This window comes from Poromitra crassiceps, assembly GCF_964638095.1.
Source record: "Poromitra crassiceps genome assembly, chromosome: 2".
Lineage (NCBI taxonomy): Eukaryota > Metazoa > Chordata > Actinopteri > Beryciformes > Melamphaidae > Poromitra > Poromitra crassiceps.
The window spans coordinates 78,932,052-78,954,941 of NC_139624.1; the positions used below are offsets into that span (position 1 = coordinate 78,932,052).

Sequence of the window (22,890 nt, forward strand, 5' to 3'; positions counted from 1 at the left end):
TACCTCAGATACAAAAAGACAAGGCATTACCTCAGATACTAAAAGACAAGGCATTACCTCGGAGACAAAAAGACAAGGCATTATCCCGGATACTAAAAGACAAGGCATTACCTCGGAGACAAAAAGACAAGGCATTACCTCAGATACTAAAAGACAAGGCATTATCTCGGAGACAAAAAGACAAGGCATTATCTCGGAGACAAAAAGACAAGGCATTACCTCAGATACTAAAAGACAAGCCATTACCTCAGATACAAAAAGACAAGGCATTACCTCAGATACAAAAAGACAAGGCATTACCTCAGATACTAAAAGACAAGGCATTACCTCAGATACAAAAAGACAAGGCATTACCTCAGATACTAAAAGACAAGGCATTACCTCAGATACTAAAAGACAAGGCATTACCTCAGATACAAAAAGACAAGGCATTACCTCAGATACAAAAAGACAAGGCATTACCTCAGATACTAAAAGACAAGGCATTACCTCAGAGACAAAAAGACAAGGCATTACCTCAGATACTAAAAGACAAGGCATTATCTTGGAGGCAAAAAGACAAGGCATTACCTCAGATACTAAAAGACAAGGCATTACCTCAGATACAAAAAGACAAGGCATTACCTCAGAGACAAAAAGACAAGGCATTACCTCAGAGACAAAAAGACAAGGCATTACCTCAGATACTAAAAGACAAGGCATTACCTCAGATACAAAAAGACAAGGCATTACCTCAGATACTAAAAGACAAGGCATTACCTCAGAGACAAAAAGACAAGGCATTACCTCAAATACAAAAAGACAAGGCATTACCTCGGAGACAAAAAGACAAGGCATTATCTCGGAGGCAAAAAGACAAGGCATTACCTCAGATACAAAAAGACAAGGCATTACCTCAGATACAAAAAGACAAGGCATTACCTCGGAGACAAAAAGACAAGGCATTATCTCGGAGGCAAAAAGACAAGGCATTACCTCAGATACAAAAAGACAAGGCATTACCTCAGATACAAAAAGATAAGGCATTACCTCGGAGACAAAAAGACAAGGCATTACCTCAGATACTAAAAGACAAGGCATTATCTCGGAGGCAAAAAGACAAGGCATTATCTCGGATACTAAAAGACAAGGCATTACCTCAGAGACAAAAAGACAAGGCATTACCTCAGATACTAAAAGACAAGGCATTATCTTGGAGGCAAAAAGACAAGGCATTACCTCAGATACTAAAAGACAAGGCATTACCTCAGATACAAAAAGACAAGGCATTACCTCAGATACTAAAAGACAAGGCATTACCTCAGAGACAAAAAGACAAGGCATTACCTCAGATACAAAAAGACAAGGCATTACCTCAGATACAAAAAGACAAGGCATTACCTCAGAGACAAAAAGACAAGGCATTACCTCAGAGACAAAAAGACAAGGCATTACCTCAAATACAAAAAGACAAGGCATTACCTCAGATACAAAAAGACAAGGCATTACCTCAGATACTAAAAGACAAGGCATTACCTCAGATACTAAAAGACAAGGCATTACCTCAGAGACAAAAAGACAAGGCATTACCTCAGATACTAAAAGACAAGGCATTACCTCAGATACAAAAAGACAAGGCATTACCTCAGATACAAAAAGACAAGGCATTACCTCAGATACAAAAAGACAAGGCATTACCTCAGAGACAAAAAGACAAGGCATTACCTCAGATACAAAAAGACAAGGCATTACCTCAGATACTAAAAGACAAGGCATTACCTCAGATACAAAAAGACAAGGCATTACCTCAGAGACAAAAAGACAAGGCATTACCTCAGATACAAAAAGACAAGGCATTACCTCAGATACTAAAAGACAAGGCATTACCTCAGAGACAAAAAGACAAGGCATTACCTCAGATACTAAAAGACAAGGCATTATCTTGGAGGCAAAAAGACAAGGCATTACCTCAGATACTAAAAGACAAAGCATTACCTCGGATACTAAAAGACAAGGCATTACCTCAGATACAAAAAGACAAGGCATTACCTCAGATACAAAAAGACAAGGCATTACCTCAGAGACAAAAAGACAAGCCATTACCTCAGATACTAAAAGACAAGGCATTACCTCAGATACAAAAAGACAAGGCATTACCTCAGATACAAAAAGACAAGGCATTACCTCAGATACTAAAAGACAAGCCATTACCTCAGATACTAAAAGACAAGGCATTACCTCGGATACAAAAAGACAAGGCATTACCTCAGATACTAAAAGACAAGGCATTACCTCGGATACAAAAAGACAAGGCATTACCTCAGAGACAAAAAGACAAGGCATTACCTCAGAGACAAAAAGACAAGCCATTACCTCAGATACTAAAAGACAAGGCATTACCTCAGATACAAAAAGACAAGGCATTACCTCAGAGACAAAAAGATAAGCCATTACCTCAGATACTAAAAGACAAGGCATTACCTCAGATACAAAAAAGAGCACAAGAAAAAAAGGGGGACCAGAAGAAACTGTTTATTCGCCGCCCCCCCCCCCCCCCCCCCTCCCAAATCTGCATCGCACTGGAAGAATGGCGACGCATAAGCTAGGGAGGGGCGACAATCTGTACAAGGCGGCACAGTGTTTTCGCTATTTTGGGGGCGAGGTAGGGAACACATACTGTAGTGCCCCCGCAGCGAGACTGTGGTCGGGATAGCCCCGGCATTGTTAGGTTTGATTTACCCAAATAACAATTCATATGCTCTCTTTATGTATGAGATGGAAATCCATGGCTGGAGATGAATATTGCATGGGGTCTCTCTCTCTCATTGCATGGGGTTCGTCCATTCTTTCTCTACTAGTAATGTCTCTCTTCCTCTCCCTCCCTCACCCCCCTCTCTCTCTGTCCCCATCACCCCCCCCCCCCCCCTCACACACACACACACACACACACACACATCCCTTCTCCCCTCTATCCATCTCCACCTCCCTGCCCACCTCCCCCCTTCTTCCTAGCATGCCATACCTAGCTCCATAATGTGAGGCTCAATGAGGCAGAAGGAGAGCTGAGTGAGGCTGGGGCCTATTAGTCTAGCTAGTCATCTATCTTTCAGCTCTATCTCTCTGACAGCGCTGTCTGACGGACTCGCGGGGAACCACCAGCCATGCATTTACCACCGCGTATTACCGCTGGCGTCATTTAACACCGCCGCACACATGCAAAATAGCAAATGGGGAGAAGAGTCCAGGTCTTCCCCTCCCTCCTAACCCGTCTGCTGCTTATATATGTGTATGTGTGTGTTCCTCCAGTGTAGTTTATCACATGTCAGAAATCCATTGAAATAAAGTGCTAAATGTATGCCATTTTTTCTTCTTCTTTTGCTTTTATGCGTTGCAATTTGTTCTAGGAATCACCTTTGGGTCAGTTGCAAGCGGCGACTATAGGAAGCCAAATGTAATGTTGTCGGTTGGCTATGGGTGTTTTTGTTTGATGGGGTTGGGATTAAAAAGAGGTTTCAGGGAGTCAAATGGTGTGTTGTTATGCTAGGGTTACCATCACAGGCGATAGGGTTAGCATCACAGGCGATAGGGTTAGCATCACAGGCACTAGGGTTAGCATCACAGGTGCTAGGGGTTAGCATCACAGGCGCTGGGGTTAGCATCACAGGCGCTAGGGGTTAGCATCATAGACGGGCCCTTGTTTTTGCTTTTTTCCCCAGCTTAAAGTACTGAGGTTTAGCATCGCCTCCCCCAGTCCCAAATCTCTGGCAAGCTTGAAACATATGATCGCTCTGTGTGTGTGTGTGTGTGTGTGTGTGTGTGTGTGTGTGTGTGTGTGTGTGTCCCCACATGGAGATCTCCGGGGAAGGGATTACACTGTGACCAAGTGAGCAGTGTGTTTGCGCACTTCATCTCCAAGACCAAGATCCTTCAAACAAAGAGGGGCAGATAGAGAGAGAGAGAGAGAGAGAGAGAGAGAGAGAGAGAGAGAGAGATATGGAACGAGACAGAGAGAGAGAGAGAGAGAGAGAGGGAGGCAGGGGGGACAGAGCGACAGAGAGCTTTTTCCCTTGCTTCATTTACATTGTCTTCTTTAATCCCATGTCACTTTAGATTAATTATAATCCATGTTACATTTTCCATGCAAATGTCCCTGATGTGGATTACTTCCAGATAGCTTTGTGCTGCGTGTGTAGATGGCGCATGTCGCCACCATGGCTCAGGGGCCCGCTCCTTATAAATAACCAACTAAACAAAGGCCCTGGCATGGAAATGAGTCTGTCAGGAAATTACACTTCTACCTGCTTCAAATTAGCAAGGAAATGACTCATTGTTCCTACAGACAAATGTTATGGATTAATTTCGTGTACAATTTTGAATTGTGCAGATAAGAGGGGGAAACGAAATGGAATCGCACGCAAACAAGATCGGATGTTAAATATTCCATATTAGCTTTCAGAATATTTTACTTCTTTTACTCTTTTTTTTCCTTTGCATGCATCTTTGCAAATTTGCCCAGTTTTAAGATGAGGGCTCTGCTCGATTTCTGTCTCTCTACACACAGATGAGATTAAAATATATTAGACATATTAGCATATTTAATTACAAGCCTGCAGCGGCGCTTTTGTGGCTGCGTGCTGGTGTCCTATGTAATGACGGCTTGTTGAACATCTCAGATGATTTGTCAAACAGGACAAGGCCATGCTCATATTTATCTCTCATTAGAACGCCAGCAGAAGATGGGAGAGGCTGAGAATTAAAATAGAAAAAAAAAACTAAACACAAAACTACCAGACAGCTGTAACAGCCTCCCTCCTCTCCTCTCTCTCTCTCTATGTCTCTCTACCTCGCTCGTCCTGCCCAGTCTCCCTCGCTCCCTTCCTCCCTCGGGCGAGATGGGGGCGTGCTGAGTGGTTTGGTGGGAGTTTGGGGTTGAGAGTGTGTGGCTGTAATGTTATCAGGTGACCGGGGGTCAGCCTAATGCCTAACCTCAGAGCACTAGGACCAGTAAATCACGCCGGCCGGCCGTCCCCGGCTCGCTCTGGCCAGCTCCCCTCCTAGATTTACTGCTCCGTAACCTTAGCCAGTCTGCCAGGGCTCACCGCGGCTAAATTGAATACTAAATCCAAACTGCCGCCACCCAGTCCGCTCCTTCTTAATTGACAGTTTTTGTTTTCCCCCCGCTCTCCTCTATTTTTATTTTCTTTAAATGAAATGTCAGGAATGGAATCGAATGGTTTTGCAGCTTGTAAAAGGGGGGGAGAAAATTAAAAATGATTGCGATAGGTAAGGATTTGATTGCTTTGTTTCGAACGCTTGGCTCAAAGATTCGATCGTGATGATGTGGTTTATTCGATATAAAGTCATAGTTGGAGAGATAGAGGGGATTCGATGATGTGCTTGTTTGTGTGAAAATCTCATTTGCTTGGCTTGGGTTTGCACAAAATGTCTTTTACCCTTTCAGACACGAAAGGGCAGATTCTAAAATAGGGGCTGTGGGAAAAGCATTAGCTCCTATGCTATTGTCGGACTTCCTTGTCTTTTGCAGAACAATTCGGGGCAGAAATATCCTGAGGTGTTCGGAAAGCTCTGGGCTTCTCTGTCCTGCTCGCTCTCTCTCTCTCTCTCTCTCACCCCCTCTCTCTCTCTCTCTCTCTCTCTCTCTCTCTCACCCCCTCTCTCTCTCTCTCTCTCTCACCCTCTCCCTCCATTGCTCTGTACCTCTCTCCATCCGAGCGCGTAGGCTACTCACGTGTGCATAAGTGTGCGTATGCGCGGCGCCCTAAACGCCATTGACAGTTGCAAATAAAGATGGGTGGCGAGTGCGCCGCTCTCTCCCCCTGCAATGCAAAAGGAGGTTGAGTGTCATAAATCACCTTTTGATTTATCTAATCAAGCAAGGTCCTGCCGCATGCAGACATTTGTCATTGGCGGAGGGGGTGGGGTGAGACGGGTGGGGGGGGGGAGGTGTCAGGTTTATTCTGCCCCTCCGCTTCACTGGGCTGCAGCTGGTGGAGCCCCCATAAGGACGGAGGGACGAGGGGAAGGAGGGGAGGATGGAGGGAGGAGGGGAAGGCGGGAGGAGGGGAGGAAAAGGACAGAGTCATTAAGAGCGAGGCGCAGACTCCGAGACAAAGGAGGAGGAGAGGAGAGTCTCTTGCGCCTGTCGTTCTATCAGTCCTGCTCTCTATCATATTCTCCTCTCTGTTTTCCACTCTCTTCCGTTCACACAATGCGTGAGGAAACAATATGAAGTTAGTGAAGACTACTGTCCAGGCAGACGGACATGTTAGTGAAGACTACTGCACAGGCAGACGGACATGTTAGTGAAGACTACTGTCCAGGCAGACGGACATGTTAGTGAAGACTACTGTCCAGGCAGACGGACATGTTAGTGAAGACTACTGTACAGGCAGACGGACATGTTAGTGAAGACTACTGTCCAGGCAGACGGACATGTTAGTGAAGACTACTGTACATGCAGACAGACATGTTAGTGAAGAATACTGTACACGCAGACGGACATGTTAGTGAAGACTACTGTCCAGGCAGACGGACATGTTAGTGAAGACTACTGTCCAGGCAGACGGACATGTTAGTGAAAACTACTGTACAGGCAGACTGACATGTTAGTGAAGACTACTGTACATGCAGACGGACATGTTAGTGAAGACTACTGTCCAGGCAGACAGACATGTTAGTGGAGACTACTGTCCAGGCAGACGGACATGTTAGTGAAGACTACTGTACAGGCAGACGGACATGTTAGTGAAGACTACTGTACAGGCACACAGACATGTTAGTGAAGACTACTGTCCAGGCAGACTGACATGTTAGTGAAGACTACTGTACAGGCAGATGGACATGTTAGTGAAGACTACTGTCCAGGCAGACGGACATGTTAGTGAAGACTACTGTACATGCAGACAGACATGTTAGTGAAGAATACTGTACAGGCAGACGGACATGTTAGTGAAGACTACTGTCCAGGCAGACAGACATGTTAGTGAAGACTACTGTCCAGGCAGACGGACATGTTAGTGAAAACTACTGTACAGGCAGACTGACATGTTAGTGAAGACTACTGTACATGCAGACGGACATGTTAGTGAAGACTACTGTCCAGGCAGACGGACATGTTAGTGGAGACTACTGTCCAGGCAGACGGACATGTTAGTGGAGAATACTGTACAGGCAGACGGACATGTTAGTGAAGACTACTGTACAGGCAGACTGACATGTTAGTGAAGACTCCTGTCCAGGCAGACTGACATGTTAGTGAAGACTACTGTCCAGGCAGACGGACATGTTAGTGAAGACTACTGTCCAGGCAGACGGACATGTTAGTGAAAACTACTGTACAGGCAGACTGACATGTTAGTGAAGACTACTGTACATGCAGACGGACATGTTAGTGAAGACTACTGTACATGCAGACGGACATGTTAGTGAAGACTACTGTCCAGGCAGACAGACATGTTAGTGGAGACTACTGTCCAGGCAGACGGACATGTTAGTGAAGACTACTGTACAGGCAGACGGACATGTTAGTGAAGACTACTGTACAGGCACACAGACATGTTAGTGAAGACTACTGTCCAGGCAGACTGACATGTTAGTGAAGACTACTGTACAGGCAGATGGACATGTTAGTGAAGACTACTGTCCAGGCAGACGGACATGTTAGTGAAGACTACTGTACATGCAGACAGACATGTTAGTGAAGAATACTGTACAGGCAGACGGACATGTTAGTGAAGACTACTGTCCAGGCAGACAGACATGTTAGTGAAGACTACTGTCCAGGCAGACGGACATGTTAGTGAAAACTACTGTACAGGCAGACTGACATGTTAGTGAAGACTACTGTACATGCAGACGGACATGTTAGTGAAGACTACTGTCCAGGCAGACGGACATGTTAGTGGAGACTACTGTCCAGGCAGACGGACATGTTAGTGGAGAATCCTGTACAGGCAGACGGACATGTTAGTGAAGACTACTGTACAGGCAGACTGACATGTTAGTGAAGACTCCTGTCCAGGCAGACTGACATGTTAGTGAAGACTACTGTCCAGGCAGACGGACATGTTAGTGAAGACTACTGTCCAGGCAGACGGACATGTTAGTGAAAACTACTGTACAGGCAGACTGACATGTTAGTGAAGACTACTGTACATGCAGACGGACATGTTAGTGAAGACTACTGTCCAGGCAGACGGACATGTTAGTGGAGACTACTGTCCAGGCAGACGGACATGTTAGTGGAGAATACTGTACAGGCAGACGGACATGTTAGTGAAGACTACTGTACAGGCAGACTGACATGTTAGTGAAGACTACTGTCCAGACAGACGGACATGTTAGTGAAGACTACTGTACATGCAGACAGACATGTTAGTGAAGACTACTGTACAGGCAGACTGACATGTTAGTGAAGACTAATGTACATGCAGACGTACATGTTAGTGAAGACTACTGTCCAGGCAGACGGACATGTTAGTGAAGACTACTGTCCAGGCAGACGGACATGTTAGTGAAGACTACTGTACAGGCAGACTGACATGTTAGTGAAGACTACTGTACAGGCAGACTGACATGTTAGTGAAGACTACTGTACAAGCAGACTGACATGTTAGTGAAGACTAATGTACATGCAGACGTACATGTTAGTGAAGACTACTGTACAGGCAGACGTACATGTTAGTGAAGACTACTGTCCAGGCACACGGACATGTTAGTGAAGACTACTGTACAGGCAGACGTACATGTTAGTGAAGACTACTGTCCAGGCAGACGTACATGTTAGTGAAGACTACTGTCCAGGCAGACGTACATGTTAGTGAAGACTACTGTCCAGGCAGACGGACATTTTGGTTTTCGCTCCTTTGCAGGTACAGTATGCGTTTGGCCAGGTGGTAGCCGTTGTATCTATTTGTGTCACAGTTGATGATGCCATTGGAAGACTACGTTTTATCCATTACATGTCTACATAATTTGAATGCAATTCTATGCCTCGAAACAACTGTTATTCACTCCCTGGGCTTTGCCATTTAAAACCCCTAAGTGGCCATAGAGAGAACTGCTCGCTCTACATTCAAGGTTACCGACTGTTTTTCTCCGCTTGAGTGTCATAAGTGTTGATGAAAGCGCTAGGTCGAAGAGGAATCTAAACCAGAAGGACAGATCTTCATGTTCCACACACACACACAAACACACACATGCATGCGCACGCAGACACACACACACACACACACACACACACACACACACACACACACACACACACACACACACACACACGCACGCACTGCACAAACATGCATTTACATTCACTATGACAGTAATCAATGGTGATGTGTGGCTTCATTGTAAATGTGTTTGCAGCCTCTTGTCCCGACAATCGCCTCGTCTCCTCTCGCAGGGATGTAATTTAGTTGCAAATTGACTGGAAGACGGAGGCAAAAATTGAAAGTTGAAATTAGAAATGGTCATAATAAATACGGGAGGCGGGGCGGTAGGCTGCGGAAAGGTCAGGTGATATGACGGGCGCTTCCAGGGCTGGGCCGCTCTGACCAATGCCGTATCAGAGGCCTGTCATGAAAGACATAACACACACACACACACACACACACACACACACACACACACACACACACGCGAGCCCTGCAGGGGCCATCACAGGCGCTGGAAGACGAGATTACCTCGCTATTCTCAGCTGCACAGCAATTCACCCATGTTCTTGGAAATTCACATTGTGCCCTTGTGTTTTTTTCCCTCTCTCTCTCTCTCTCTTTCCTCTCTCTCTTCCCTCACTCTCTCCCTTCCTTTCTTCCCTCTCTCTCTCTCTCTCTCTCTCTTCCTTTCTTCCCTCTCTCTCTCTCTCTCTCTCTCTCTTCCTTTCTTCCCTCTCTCTCCCTCTCTCTCTCTCTCTCTCTTTCCTCTCTCTCTTCCCTCACCCTCTGCCTTCCTTTCTTCCCTCTCTCTCTCTCTCTCTCTCTCTCTTCCTTTCTTCCCTCTCTCTCTCTCTCTCTCTCTCTCCCTTTCTTCCCTTCCTCTCTCTCTCTCTCTATCTTCCTTTCTTCCCTCGCTCTCTCTGTCACCTTCCTTGACAGGCCAATATTTCAGGCTGCAGATATAGGGGATTAGAAATAAAATAAGTGGAATGCCTACTTAATGCAACAGAATTAAAATGCATGAACGGGCCAGAGGAATTGATATGAGCCCAGTACAAACACCAGCCTACACAATCATATGAAATACAAAATGTCCCCCCCCCCCCCATCTTCATGTATCAGTGCTTTGATTTCCCTTTTTTTCCCCATTTGTGCATCTAGCGTGAAGCGTTGATTCGCAAGAGTGAGGCTCACATATTGCCTTGAGTGACCAGACGAGGGAGGAGGGGGCAAGAAGAGCGGGGAGAGAGGAAGAGGGAGGGAGGAGGGGGGAGGAGGGAGGCAGGGAGGGAGGCAGGGAGGGAGAGCTGCTGTTGCTGTGTCTTTGTGTTGTGCCGAGTGGGTAAATTGCAGTGGCAGAGCATAGCCGCTCTGCGCGGCCTGTATCTTAGGATGAGGCTAATGAAAGATTTATCAGTGGCTGCAGCATTTACTAAATACAACCAGAGGCTGATCTCTCCGCATTGAGCCCTGCTGTTAACGTCACGCATGCACACACACACACACACACACACACACACACACACACACACACACACACACACACACACACACACACACACACACACACACACACACACACACACACACAAATGGCTTCTGCTACTGTACCACCAGCCGTGACCAAGTCAGGCAAATCTAGCATCCTGTACAGACAGAGAAGTTGTTTAGGCAGCTGGGGAAATGTATATGAACTAATGAAGTGTATAATATTACCATAACATTTAATGTATGTCTTGCTGTGATAATGAGCCTGCCTGAGTTTTCTCCATTTCACATGTCCTCAGGCCAGAAACAACTCAGTGTATATGAGAATATGTGAATAATACATACCCAGTCTGAATATGAATTTGGAAGACGTGTTTACCATAGGTTATTGAGTCTTCCTGTATGTGTCTGGATGGTCCATGTGAGGTGCCACTTCTCAGCAAACAGAACGTTACAGGGTTCAATCAATGTGCTCTCTTAATTATGTCCATTTGCTATTTTTAGCATGAATATTCTTGTTCCTCATACAGTATGTATGAACTATGGGCTACTATATAACAATGGGTCATGGCTATCCTCTTGCTCTCTTTGAATTCATTCAATTCAGGCTTTATATCCATTAAAAAACATGATCTGAAATTCATCATTTCATCTCTCTAAACAATAGCAGGCCATACTGGCTGGCTGTAAAGCTGTTGCCATTTTGTCCTTTTGCATAATATGATGATTAACTTTATGTTTAGCTCTCTAAATGAGATACATCAAAACATATATTAAACAAATAGCCAGACATCCAAACTGTATCAGTACTGTAAATAATGCTTTCCTAGAGTGACACATTCAAATGTTAATGCGTTGCATTCTCTCTCTGTCGCCACCTCTCTGCCAGGAGTGAATGCCATACCCAAAGAGGTGACAGGACCTAATGCTATGGCCAAGCGTTGCCACCTGCCAGACCGACAGATTGACAGCCCACCCAAGAGGCCCAAATCAGCTGAGGGGAAGACCTCCGCCAACGAGCAGGTAAAGATGACAAGGAGAACTGCTGCTTGTGCTACAGCGAGGCTGACCAATCATTTGAAGAATGCTGGTTCGATCCCCAGCACTGAAAGAGTGTGTTCTAGGTATTAGCTCAAATCTTAAGGGTGGCTACCTGCCAAAATGCCCTTGAGCAAGGCACAGAACCCCAAACTGCTCTGGGGGTGCTGTTCTGTGGGTGGCTCTGGACCTCTCTCTCATTGTTCTGACCTTGCAGAACAAAAGGATGCATGTGTGCATCTAATCTATGGAAATCTATATTCCAAGCACAGTTTGGGATTTAGCTCAAGTTGTAAAGTCACAAAGCTAATAGAAGCTAATAGCTAATGAGGCCGTTTCTCTCTCCTAAGCACTAATGCAGGCTCACCTTCACTGTCACTGTGGGATGAGCTAATGGAGAAGAGCTTTACCAACAGCGAGAAGCAGAAATGCTAAGCTAAGCATTTAGCATTTGCTGGCGCCAGCTTTCTACCAAAGGGTTAAACAGCAGCAGCCCTCCATTCCCTCCCTGACAGAGCTCTTTAGCATCAAGCACAGCAGGCCAGTCTTTGTGTTCTTAAGTGGAATACCTGCACTAGCCTTAGGCCTGCCTCCCTGCCTGTGCCCCCTTTTTGCATCTCTTTAAATTATATGTGTTTTTAAATTAGATTATGAAGTATTAGCTCGTCTGGTTCTGGGCCCTGCGAGGAGGGAGGACTTAGTCATTTCAGAAATGGATTCTATTAAGACAGGTGGTGGGGAGGCGGCTATGTTCAGAGTACTCCCTGTAATGAGGGCAAGGCGTAGCCCCGGAGAGTACACACCTTTGTCATCTGTAATCTCCTGATTAGAAATTCCGGACAATCATGTTTTCTGCTAATAAAATTGCATGAGTTGAGGGACTTAAGTGAATTACATGAAACAAAGTTGATCTACATTTTGTGCGTTAAGGTGGGGAGTGGGGTGGGTGGGTGGACGGGTGGAGGTGAATGTGGAGGCATGAGGTGAGCGGGCAGTGAAGAAGAGTGGCTCCTATGGAAAAAGCCCTGGAAAAATGATGCTTTCAGATGTAAATGCAGGAGACTATGATCCTCGTGTGCCTTGTTTGTTAAATGATTAAAAAGTGATGGCTGACTTTCTCTTCTGTAATTCAGATGGATGGTGGACAGCCAGCTAATGGCTCAATAGTTGATAACCACCAGTGTTGGGGGTAACTTGTTACAAAAGTAACACATTACATGTAATATATTACTTTTAGCAGTAACAAAGTAATATAAATTATTACTATAGGATTTCAGTAATATTATACCAGTTACTTTGTCAAGTGACACAAGTTACAAATTGAGTTACATTTGTTTTATCAAAACACATATTTAAATAAGGATACAATCATTTCCTAATCAAATTGTGTTTTTTTATGCAAATAACCACTATAGATAACAATAAAAAAGGAATAGGATAACATTTTGGACTGTTTATACTGACATCAAGACAATGTTTTTTTTTTTACGGTTCAAGGTCATGTCATTCTGCTACTGCTGTTATTTTGGTGAAAATAATGCAAAAGGAGTGTAATAAGTAACTAGTTACTCTACACAGACAGTAATATTGTAAAGTAACTTATTACTTCAAAATTAAGTAACTAGTAATGTTACTACACATATATACTACATGTAATGTAGTATATTACATTTTGAAAGTAACTTGCCCAACACTGATAACCACAATAGTACATCTTGAATGAAAATGAAATGAAAAATGCATTCCTGATCTTGGTTGAATCTTGTGAGTGCATAATTTTGCACTCACACTGTACACTGCACAGTATGTCCTTTCTCTACCACATCTTGTTGTATGATTTGTCTTCTGCCAACCAGCCATTGATCAGCTCATCTTGTGTTTTCAGGTGCAGCATTGTCCATACTGCAACTACAGCAGTAAAGATGCCAACCGGATGCAGCTCCATGTGATGTCCCAGCATTCCATGCAGCCAGTGATCCGCTGCCCATTGTGCCAGGACGTCCTGAGCAACAAGATTCACCTACAGCTGCATCTCACCCACCTACACAGCGTGGCCCCTGACTGCGTGGAAAAACTCATCCTGACTGTAAGTGGAAGCATAAAAAAGAAACGTACGTGTGTGTATAAAAAGTATGTGAAGAAGAGAAAACTTTAGCAGTATCGAGCATTAATGACAAATTATATTTCAATCTTAGAATCTCACACCTTAGTGTACATTCACATTATGTACATTATATACAAACATATTTGTATCACTTTAAAATACATTTGCACAATTTTTTTTCCCCAGACTATGAAATAGTTTTTTCTTTCTTTTTCTTTTTATTAGTCATGAATGTTAAAATGAAAAATGGAAGTAATTTTGTCAAGATTGTCCAGTCCTCCCTCTGGTCTCCTGTCTAGCTCAGGGCAAAGGCTGACACTGAGCAGTCCCATAAAACGTTTCCCATGCATTTATCCCACTCCCTCGAGATACCGTCATAAACTTGACAGTTGTCGTCCTCTGAGAGGAGCAAATTCCATTCTTCAAAATGAGCTTGCTTTTATAGGCGAAAGGCGAGTTGAAACATACTTCCTTAATATGTTTTGAATATCAGAGGTGGACTCCTCCAACATTATGTTGATCATTTTAAACATATACAGTATGATCATTGAGAAATTTCTTTGTCCTTTATAGGTTGTCGGACCTGACACAGTGACGCCAAATAATATAATGCATCCCACACCTGGACAAGACAAAGCCCTCTCTTTAATGGATTCCTCTTCCTCTCTTTCCGATGGGTCTGGAAAATCTCGTGGTAAGCAAAATACTTTCTCACTCTTATTCATTTGTCTGTTGTCCAACTAAGAGTCGAAGAAACAATACATTAATTTAATTAATACATTTTCATACAAATAAAAAGTTAATCTTTCTATTCATTTGTCATTCTTAACATTCAAAACAAATATATCAAGAGTTTCATTCCAAAATGAGATATCCACCAATTAAAAAAACACCCAGTTAAGCAACTTGTGCATTAGTATAGAAGTTAGGAGACCAGAAATGGATAGTTTGGGAATAAAGCCCTTCTTATAACAATCAATACACTGTACAATGCAGTTGTAATGGACTCCTTAATAATAATATCAACAACAACAACAACAACAACAACAACAACAACAACAACAACAACAACAACAACAACAACAACAACAACAACAACAACAATAATAAACAATAACAAGAGGAGGCTATTTTTGTAGTGTCTGGTTGAACCATTTGGAATCATCATTCTCAGAATTGGAAATTCCTGTCTGAAATTACACCATCTTAAACATTACCACATGGAAATGCTCCAGAATTTAGATCTTCTACCCTAAAAATACCTTTAGAGTGTTCTATATAATACTGTATAATATAATAATATGATACGATATGGAAGTCAATTACACTGATTATCAGATTTACTGTCTGGGATGTGAACTACTTTTATGTTCAAAACTACACTCAACACAGACACAATTTAGTAATTTCAAGCACAGAAATTGCTTTTGTTCTACCAATACTCATGACTTCTTCTGACTTAACAGGATAAATTGTGTTTTCTTTTATCTTCTTTTAGGAAATGTCTCAAAGGATGAGCTGAACATTCAAGACAAGAATGAATTGGACCTCCAAGATGAGGAACTCAAACCCCCTAAGGAGGCCTCAGAGGCCCCAGACTGGAAGAGGGCCAGTGGGCTTAGACATGACAGCAAGTCCCCTGATGCCCTGCAGGAGCATCTGAGTGAGCTCCAAAGGCTCCAGCAGCAACAACAGCAGCTCTCAGTCTCTGATCGGCATGTCTACAAATATCGGTGCAACCACTGCAGCCTGGCCTTCAAGACCATGCAGAAGCTTCAGATACATTCCCAGTACCATGCCATCAGAGCAGCTACAATGTGCAGCCTTTGCCAGCGCAGCTTCAGGACATTCCTGGCCCTCAGGAAGCACTTGGAAAATGGACACCCTGAACTAAGTGAGGCTGAGGTGCAGCAACTGATAGGCAGCCTGCCACTGAATGGCGATATCACTGAGAGTGAAGTCAGGGCCTTGGAGGAAGCTCAGGCCTTCGAACATGACTTGGACAAAGATGACGACATGGACCAAGAAGAGAAGCCTAGTCCTACTGGAAGTGACAGCAGCTCTCTACTGGATGACATGGCAGAACCAAAACGGACCCTACCCTTCAGAAAAGGGCCCAACTTCACCATGGAGAAATTTTTGGACCCTTCCCGGCCTTATAAGTGCACAGTGTGCAAGGAGTCCTTTACTCAAAAGAACATCCTCCTAGTCCACTATAACTCTGTCTCCCACCTGCACAAGTTGAAGAAGGTCCTCCAAGAGGCCTCAAGCCCAGTTCCCCAAGAGACAAGCAACAGCATTGACAACAAACCATTTAAATGCAATATTTGCAATGTTGCCTACAGCCAAAGCTCAACACTTGAGATTCACATGAGGTCCGTGCTCCACCAGACCAAAGCCAGAACAGCCAAAACTGAAATGAGCAGCAGTAGCAGCATCACCGGGATCAGTGGTCCAGTGTCAGCAAAAAGCCCAGCCCCATGCACACAAGGGAACAGCAACAACTCAGACACTGCTAGAAGTGGAACACCCTCTGCTAACAAAGAAAACACTGTGGAAGCCAAAGAAGCTAACAGCAGCAACAACACAAAACAAAGCACGACTACTGACCATGCTTCGGCACAGGCAAGCAGCCACCAGACAGCACAGTCCGCCGCCCAGCAATTGCAATTGCAGCTTCAGCATGAGCTCCAGCAGCAGGCTGCCTTCTTCCAGCCTCAGTTCCTCAACCCAGCTTTCTTCCCCCATTTCCCCATGACACCAGAGTCCCTGTTGCAATTCCAACAGCCCCAGTTCCTCTTCCCCTTTTACATCCCAGGGGCAGAGTTCAACCTTAGCCCAGAGCTGGCTCTCCACTCAGCAGCAGCTTTTGGAATGCCTGGCCTCACTGGCTCTTTCCTGGAGGACCTGAAACAGCAGATGCAACAGCAGCACCAGCTGCAGCAGGCTCAGGCTCAGCAACAGGCTCAACAGCAGCAACAACAGCAGCAACAACAACAACAACAGCAACAACAGCTGCAGCAGCAGCAAGCCTCCCAGGCACAGCTTCAGCAACAGAAGAACCAACAGCTGCAGAGCCACAAACCCAAAATGGAGCCCAGCACTGTGTCAGTCTCTGAAATGCACATGTCTAGAGAGGTAGAAGACCACCTTGAGAAACAAGAAAGAGCAAAGTTGGAGAATGGAGGTGATGGGATAAGTGATGGAGGAAAAGACAACAAAGACCCTAAAAAGTCCAAGTTTTCAGAGCCTTTGGTTCCCCCTCCACGTATTGTGTCAGGAGCCAGAGGGAATGCAGCCAAAGCTCTACTAGAGAACTTTGGATTTGAGCTGGTCATTCAGTACAATGAAAACAGACAGAAAAACCAGAGGAAGAACAAAGATGGGATTGAGCAAGTGGAAATGACCACTGATAAGCTTGAATGTGGGATGTGCGGAAAGCTCTTCTCCAATATGCTCATTCTCAAAAGCCACCAAGAGCACGTGCACAGCCAGTTTTTCCCCTACGGGGAGCTTGAGAAGTTTGCCCAGCAGTACAGAGAGGCCTATGACAAGCTATATCCCATAAACCCTGCTTCACCTGAGACCCCACCACCACCGCCACCACCACCTCCTCCCCCTCCACCACCTCCTGCTCCTGCCCCAGTGACAGCTCCCCAGCCTCCTTCTACATCTATGATCAAGTCCCAAACCCCAGCCCCTTCACCTGTTCCTATTCCCCACCAGACCTCTCACCAACCTCCTCACCAGGCACCACCACCCCAGACACCACCTCCACCACCTCCACCCCCTCCTGCCCTTCCTGCACCTCCACAAGTGCAGCTCTCTGTCCCTCTGGATCTGCCCCTCTTCTCACCGCTAATGATGCAGTCTGTCCAGCACCCAGGGCTGCCCCCTCAGTTGGCCCTCCAGCTGCCCGGTATGGACTCTCTCTCCTCAGACCTCACACAGCTCTGTCAGCAGCAGCTGGGGCTTGATCCAAACTTCCTCCGCCAGTCCCAGTTCAAGCGGCCACGCACCCGTATCACTGATGACCAGCTGAAGATACTTCGGGCTCACTTTGACATAAACAACTCCCCCAATGAAGACCAAATTCAGGAGATGTCAGAGAAGTCCGGCCTCCCCCAGAAAGTTATTAAGCACTGGTTCCGTAACACCCTCTTCAAAGAGAGGCAGCGAAGCAAAGACTCTCCCTACAATTTCAGTATCCCTCCCATTACTACCTTGGAAGATATTCGAATGGAACCCCAAATGAATGCGCTAGAATACTACAGAACTGACGCGACCATGAACAAGAGGTCCTCCAGGACCAGATTTACTGATTACCAGCTGAGGGTACTTCAAGATTTCTTTGACACCAACGCCTACCCGAAGGATGATGAGATTGAGCAGCTCTCCACCGTGCTCAACCTCCCAACCCGAGTCATTGTGGTGTGGTTCCAAAATGCCCGACAGAAAGCTCGCAAGAGCTATGAGAACCAGGCAGACTCTAAAGACAATGAGAAGAAAGAGCTAACCAATGAGCGATACATCAGAACCAGCAACATGCAGTACCAGTGTAAAAAGTGCAACATTGTGTTCCCACGTATCTTCGACCTTATCACTCACCAGAAGAAGCTGTGTTACAAGGATGAAGATGAGGAGGGCAATGAAGACAACCAGAATGAAGAGTATATAGATGCTGGAGAGCAAGGTCCAGCTAAGATTATCCAAGTAACCCCAGAGCCACCCAAGCAACCACATGGAACTGCCAGCAACTCTGGCTCAAGCTCCCCTCTGATGCCCTCTCCTCGTCCCAGCATGGGGAAAACCTCCCCCAAGCCGGAAATACCCCCTGAAACTAAACCTAAGCAGACTGAGACTGCTCCCTCACCCGTGATCAAGTCACTGCCAGACCCCAGACCATCTAAGGCATCCACACCTCAACCACCACCTCAGAAACCTCCCCAGCACCAGATGTCAAGACCCCATTCTCAACCACAGTCAGCTGCAGTTCCCTCAAGCCCCCTTTCACTGGCCCTTTCTTCACTGACAAACAGCCTCTCCCACCAGATGCTTCAGTACCAATGTGATCAGTGTAAGATTGCCTTCCCCACTGTGGAGTTGTGGCAGGAGCACCAGCACATGCATTTCCTGGCTGCCCAAAACCAGTTCCTTCACTCCCAGTTCCTGGAAAGGCCCCTCGATATGCCCTATATGATATTTGACCCAAACAACCCCCTCATGGCTAGCCAGCTGCTAGCTGGAGGGCTCTCCCAAATGCCTTCTCAGAGCAGCTCTGGTCTGGCTTCTGCCCCAGGCTCTGGGGCAATGAAGAGGAAACTAGATGACAAGGAGGAAGGCACTACTGATAAAGATGGCGGAAACAGTAGTGAAGAACAGCACAGAGATAAACGCTTGAGAACCACCATCACACCAGAACAGCTGGAGGTCCTCTATGACAAATACCTACTTGACTCTAACCCAACACGAAAGATGCTGGACCACATTGCACGAGAAGTTGGCCTGAAAAAGAGAGTTGTGCAAGTGTGGTTCCAGAACACTCGTGCAAGAGAGAGAAAGGGCCAGTTCAGAGCTATAGGGGCCTCCCAGTCCCACAAGAAATGTCCCTTTTGTAGAGCACTATTCAAGGCTAAATCAGCTCTCGATAGCCACATACGGTCTAGACACTGGCATGAGGCCAAACAGGCAGGCTTCAGCTTGCCACCAAGCCCAATGATGAATCAAGACAATGAAAGAGGTGAAAGCCCAAATAAATACAATTTCTTTGAGTACCCACAGCTGCCTACTAAGACTGAGCCGAATGAGTACGAGCTGCCTACCGCATCCTCAACTCCAGTCAAACCATCTGAGGCACCATTAAAAAACTTCTTGAGCCCTTCATCCTTAAAAGCAGAAAACTGTGATGAAATTGATGGGCCCAATATGAATTCTGCAGAGGCCTCATCTTACGACCTCAGCAAGATGGACTTTGATGAGACATCATCCATCAATACAGCCATAAGCGATGCTACAACTGGAGATGAGGGCAACAACAATGAGGTTGAAAGCCTCACAGCTGACGGAGGGGACAAGCTGAGTGACAAGGGTACCCTGGCACCAAGTTCCGATGGGGGCGATGACAGGTTCCTATTCAGCATGGTGAGCCCCTCCCTCAGCTTCTCTGGAAAAGACTGTGACTCTTACTATGATGATCTAGATGATTTCAATGACAGGAGTGAATCCTCAAGCCTAGCTGATCCCAGTTCCCCTAGTCCCTTTGGAGGGGGAAACCCCTTCAAGTCGGGGAAAGGCAGCAGTTCTGGGGATAGGCCAGGCCACAAACGCTTCAGGACCCAGATGAGTAACCTGCAACTCAAAGTCCTCAAAGCCTGTTTCAGTGACTACCGCACCCCAACCATGCAAGAGTGTGAGATGCTGGGCAATGAGATTGGGCTCCCCAAGCGTGTGGTTCAGGTGTGGTTCCAGAATGCCCGTGCTAAAGAAAAGAAATTCAAGATTAATATTGGAAAGCCATTCATGATAAGTCAAGGTTCGCCGGATGGACCCAGGCCTCACTGTACTTTGTGTGCTGTGAAGTACACCGCCCGGATGTCCGTCCGAGACCACATCTTCTCCAAACAGCACATTGCCAAAGTGCAAGAAACCCTGGTAAACCAGGTGGACAGAGAAAAGGACTACCTAGCACCAACCACTGTCCGTCAGCTGATGGCCCAGCAAGAGTTGGACCGCATGAAGAAAGCTGGTGAAGGACTCAGCCTGCCTGGCCAGCAGCAACAGACTGCAGTGGACAACAGCAATGCACTTCATGGCCTCAGCCTGCCCTCAGGCTATCCAGGGATATCTGGCCTTCCGCCAGTCCTGCTTCCTGGGGTCAATGGGCCATCGTCACTTCCTGTTTTCCCACCCAACACACCTGGTGAGTTTGTATGACGAAGAGTGAAACTAGACAAATAGAGTAGTAGCTTTATGAACTGAGCTTTAACATGCACAAAACAGAGACTATTTTATTCTACTCTACTTCTGTTTATTCTATATGACAATGGTGTTTGTGAGAAAAGTGATTTTTTTTTACTATTTAAATAAAATAAATTGCAGAATTGTTTGCTGACAGTTTTAGTGCATGCATAATCTCAATTCATCATCACAGTTGGACTGCTAAATGATAATTGAGTGATAATTCAGTTTTTTATTTATCTATATCATTTTCATTATCATTGTTTGTATTCATGGTTTTTCCCCTAATTGTAGGTTTGCTATATTTATATTCTCATATTGGCATAATGAAAATATCATGAAGCGCATGTGACAGTTTTGATCCATAACAAAATCTAAACAGCAGAGATAAACAGCAGAGATCACCCAGTGACAAATTAGACATCTTCATCTTGTTATACAAACAGATTTCCATAGTGATTTGGGTTTGAATATTTAAATATTGAATATCTCCATATTTATATACCACTGTATTTCAGCTTTAGCGTCTCCCGGTGCTGGCATGCTTGGGTTCCCTACACCAGCCACCCCCTCTCCTGCCATGTCTCTCAGCACTACCCCAACCAAGACTCTTCTGCAGACTCCTCCTCCTCCACCACCACCACCACCTCCTCCTCCTCCTCCTGTTCCCTCCACACCTTTGGCAGCAGTCAATCATACAGAGCAGCAAGGTAAAGACTCCCAGAGAGACAGCAGCAAGAAACCAGGGGACAAGCCACCTCAGATGAAAGTCAAGGAACGAGGTGACAGCGAGAGCGGTGCACGCCACGAAACCCACAGCGTGGCCAGGAAGAGGGAGAAGCCATGTCCAGCTCCAGGGAAACCAGGAAGTGAGACTCAACTGGATGCTGCCCAGCTGCAGGCACTTCAGAATGCGCTTGCCGCCAGTGACCCCAGCTCCTTCTTGGGGGGGCAGTTCCTGCCCTATTTCCTTCCTGGGTTTCCCAACTGCTTCTCTCCCCAGCTGCCCAGAGGGGTCCAAACAGGGGGCTACTTCCCACCTCTGTGTGGTATGGAGAACCTGTTTCCTTATGGCCCAGCAGCAGTCCCGCAAGCTGCCATGGCTGCGGGGCTCTCCCCCACCGCTCTCCTGCAACAGTATCAGCAGTACCAGCAGTCCCTCCAGGATTCATTGCAGAAGCAACAACAGCAGCAGCAGAAACAGCTTGAGCAACAGCAGAAACAACTACAGCAGCAGCAGCAGAAACCAACTCCTGTGAAGACACCCCAGAGCATGCAGAGCACCACCACCTCCTTCAAACCAAAAGAAGCTACGGAAGCTAAGGATGACCCCAACAAAGGCTCTTCAACAGAAAGCACAAAAGAAGAACCGAAAACAGATACCAAAAGTACCACGGATTTTCCAGACGCTTTTATCGTACCGTCCGTCAAGCATGAGTTTATATGCAGGAAGTGCCAGATGATTTTTGCTGACGAAGATTCAGTGGTGCGTCATCAGAAGTCCTTCTGTTACTTCGGACATCCTTTCACTGACCCGCAAGAGACAGTGCTTCGAAAAGCAGTGAGCAAATACACTTGTGTCGCCTGCAATGTGGTTGTTAATGGGAACGAAGCACTTGGCCAACACCTTCAGTCGAGCTTGCACAAAGAGAAAACAATCAAACAAGCAATGAGAAATGCCAAAGAGCATACTAGATTATTACCTCACTCTGTCTGCTCCCCTACTCCTAACACCACATCTACCTCGCAGTCTGCAGCTTCTTCTAATAACACCTTTCCTCATCTCTCTCGCTTGTCCATGAAGTCCTGGCCAAATGTCCTGTTCCAGGCCACCACAGCCCGGAAAGCTGCTTCCTCCTCCTCCCCGTCTGCCTCTCCTCCTCCCCCCCTCTCCTCACCGTCAACGGTTACCTCAACTTCCTGCAGCACCTCAGGGGTTCCAACCTCACTACCCACCGAGAGTTGTTCAGATGAGTCTGACAATGAGCTAAGCCAGAAGCTGGATGACTTAGATAATGCGTTGGAAGTCAAGGCTAAGCCGGCCTCTGGCCTAGACGCAGGCTTCAGTAGTATCAGAATGGATATGTTCAGTGTGTAGGAGTGTTAAAAAGGATCCCTTGCTTAAAGAAAAAAAAATAAGACTTTTTAAAC

General features: G+C 45.8%; 1 protein-coding gene across 1 annotated transcript in view; it reads left to right on the forward strand.

Moving 5' to 3' along the window:
* The window catches only part of zfhx4 (zinc finger homeobox 4), a gene marked incomplete at both ends in the record, with an annotated part of 42,789 nt that extends 19,952 nt beyond the window's left edge, over window positions 1–22,837 (forward strand). Inside the window, 5 exons of the mRNA XM_083663107.1 lie at window positions 11,530–11,663; window positions 13,564–13,764; window positions 14,356–14,476; window positions 15,281–20,701; window positions 21,258–22,837. Coding sequence (XP_083519233.1) covers window positions 11,530–11,663; window positions 13,564–13,764; window positions 14,356–14,476; window positions 15,281–20,701; window positions 21,258–22,837 — 7,457 coding nt within the window. The remainder of the gene's footprint in view (window positions 1–11,529; window positions 11,664–13,563; window positions 13,765–14,355; window positions 14,477–15,280; window positions 20,702–21,257) is intronic.
* Between the last annotated feature and the right edge of the window lie 53 nt (window positions 22,838–22,890).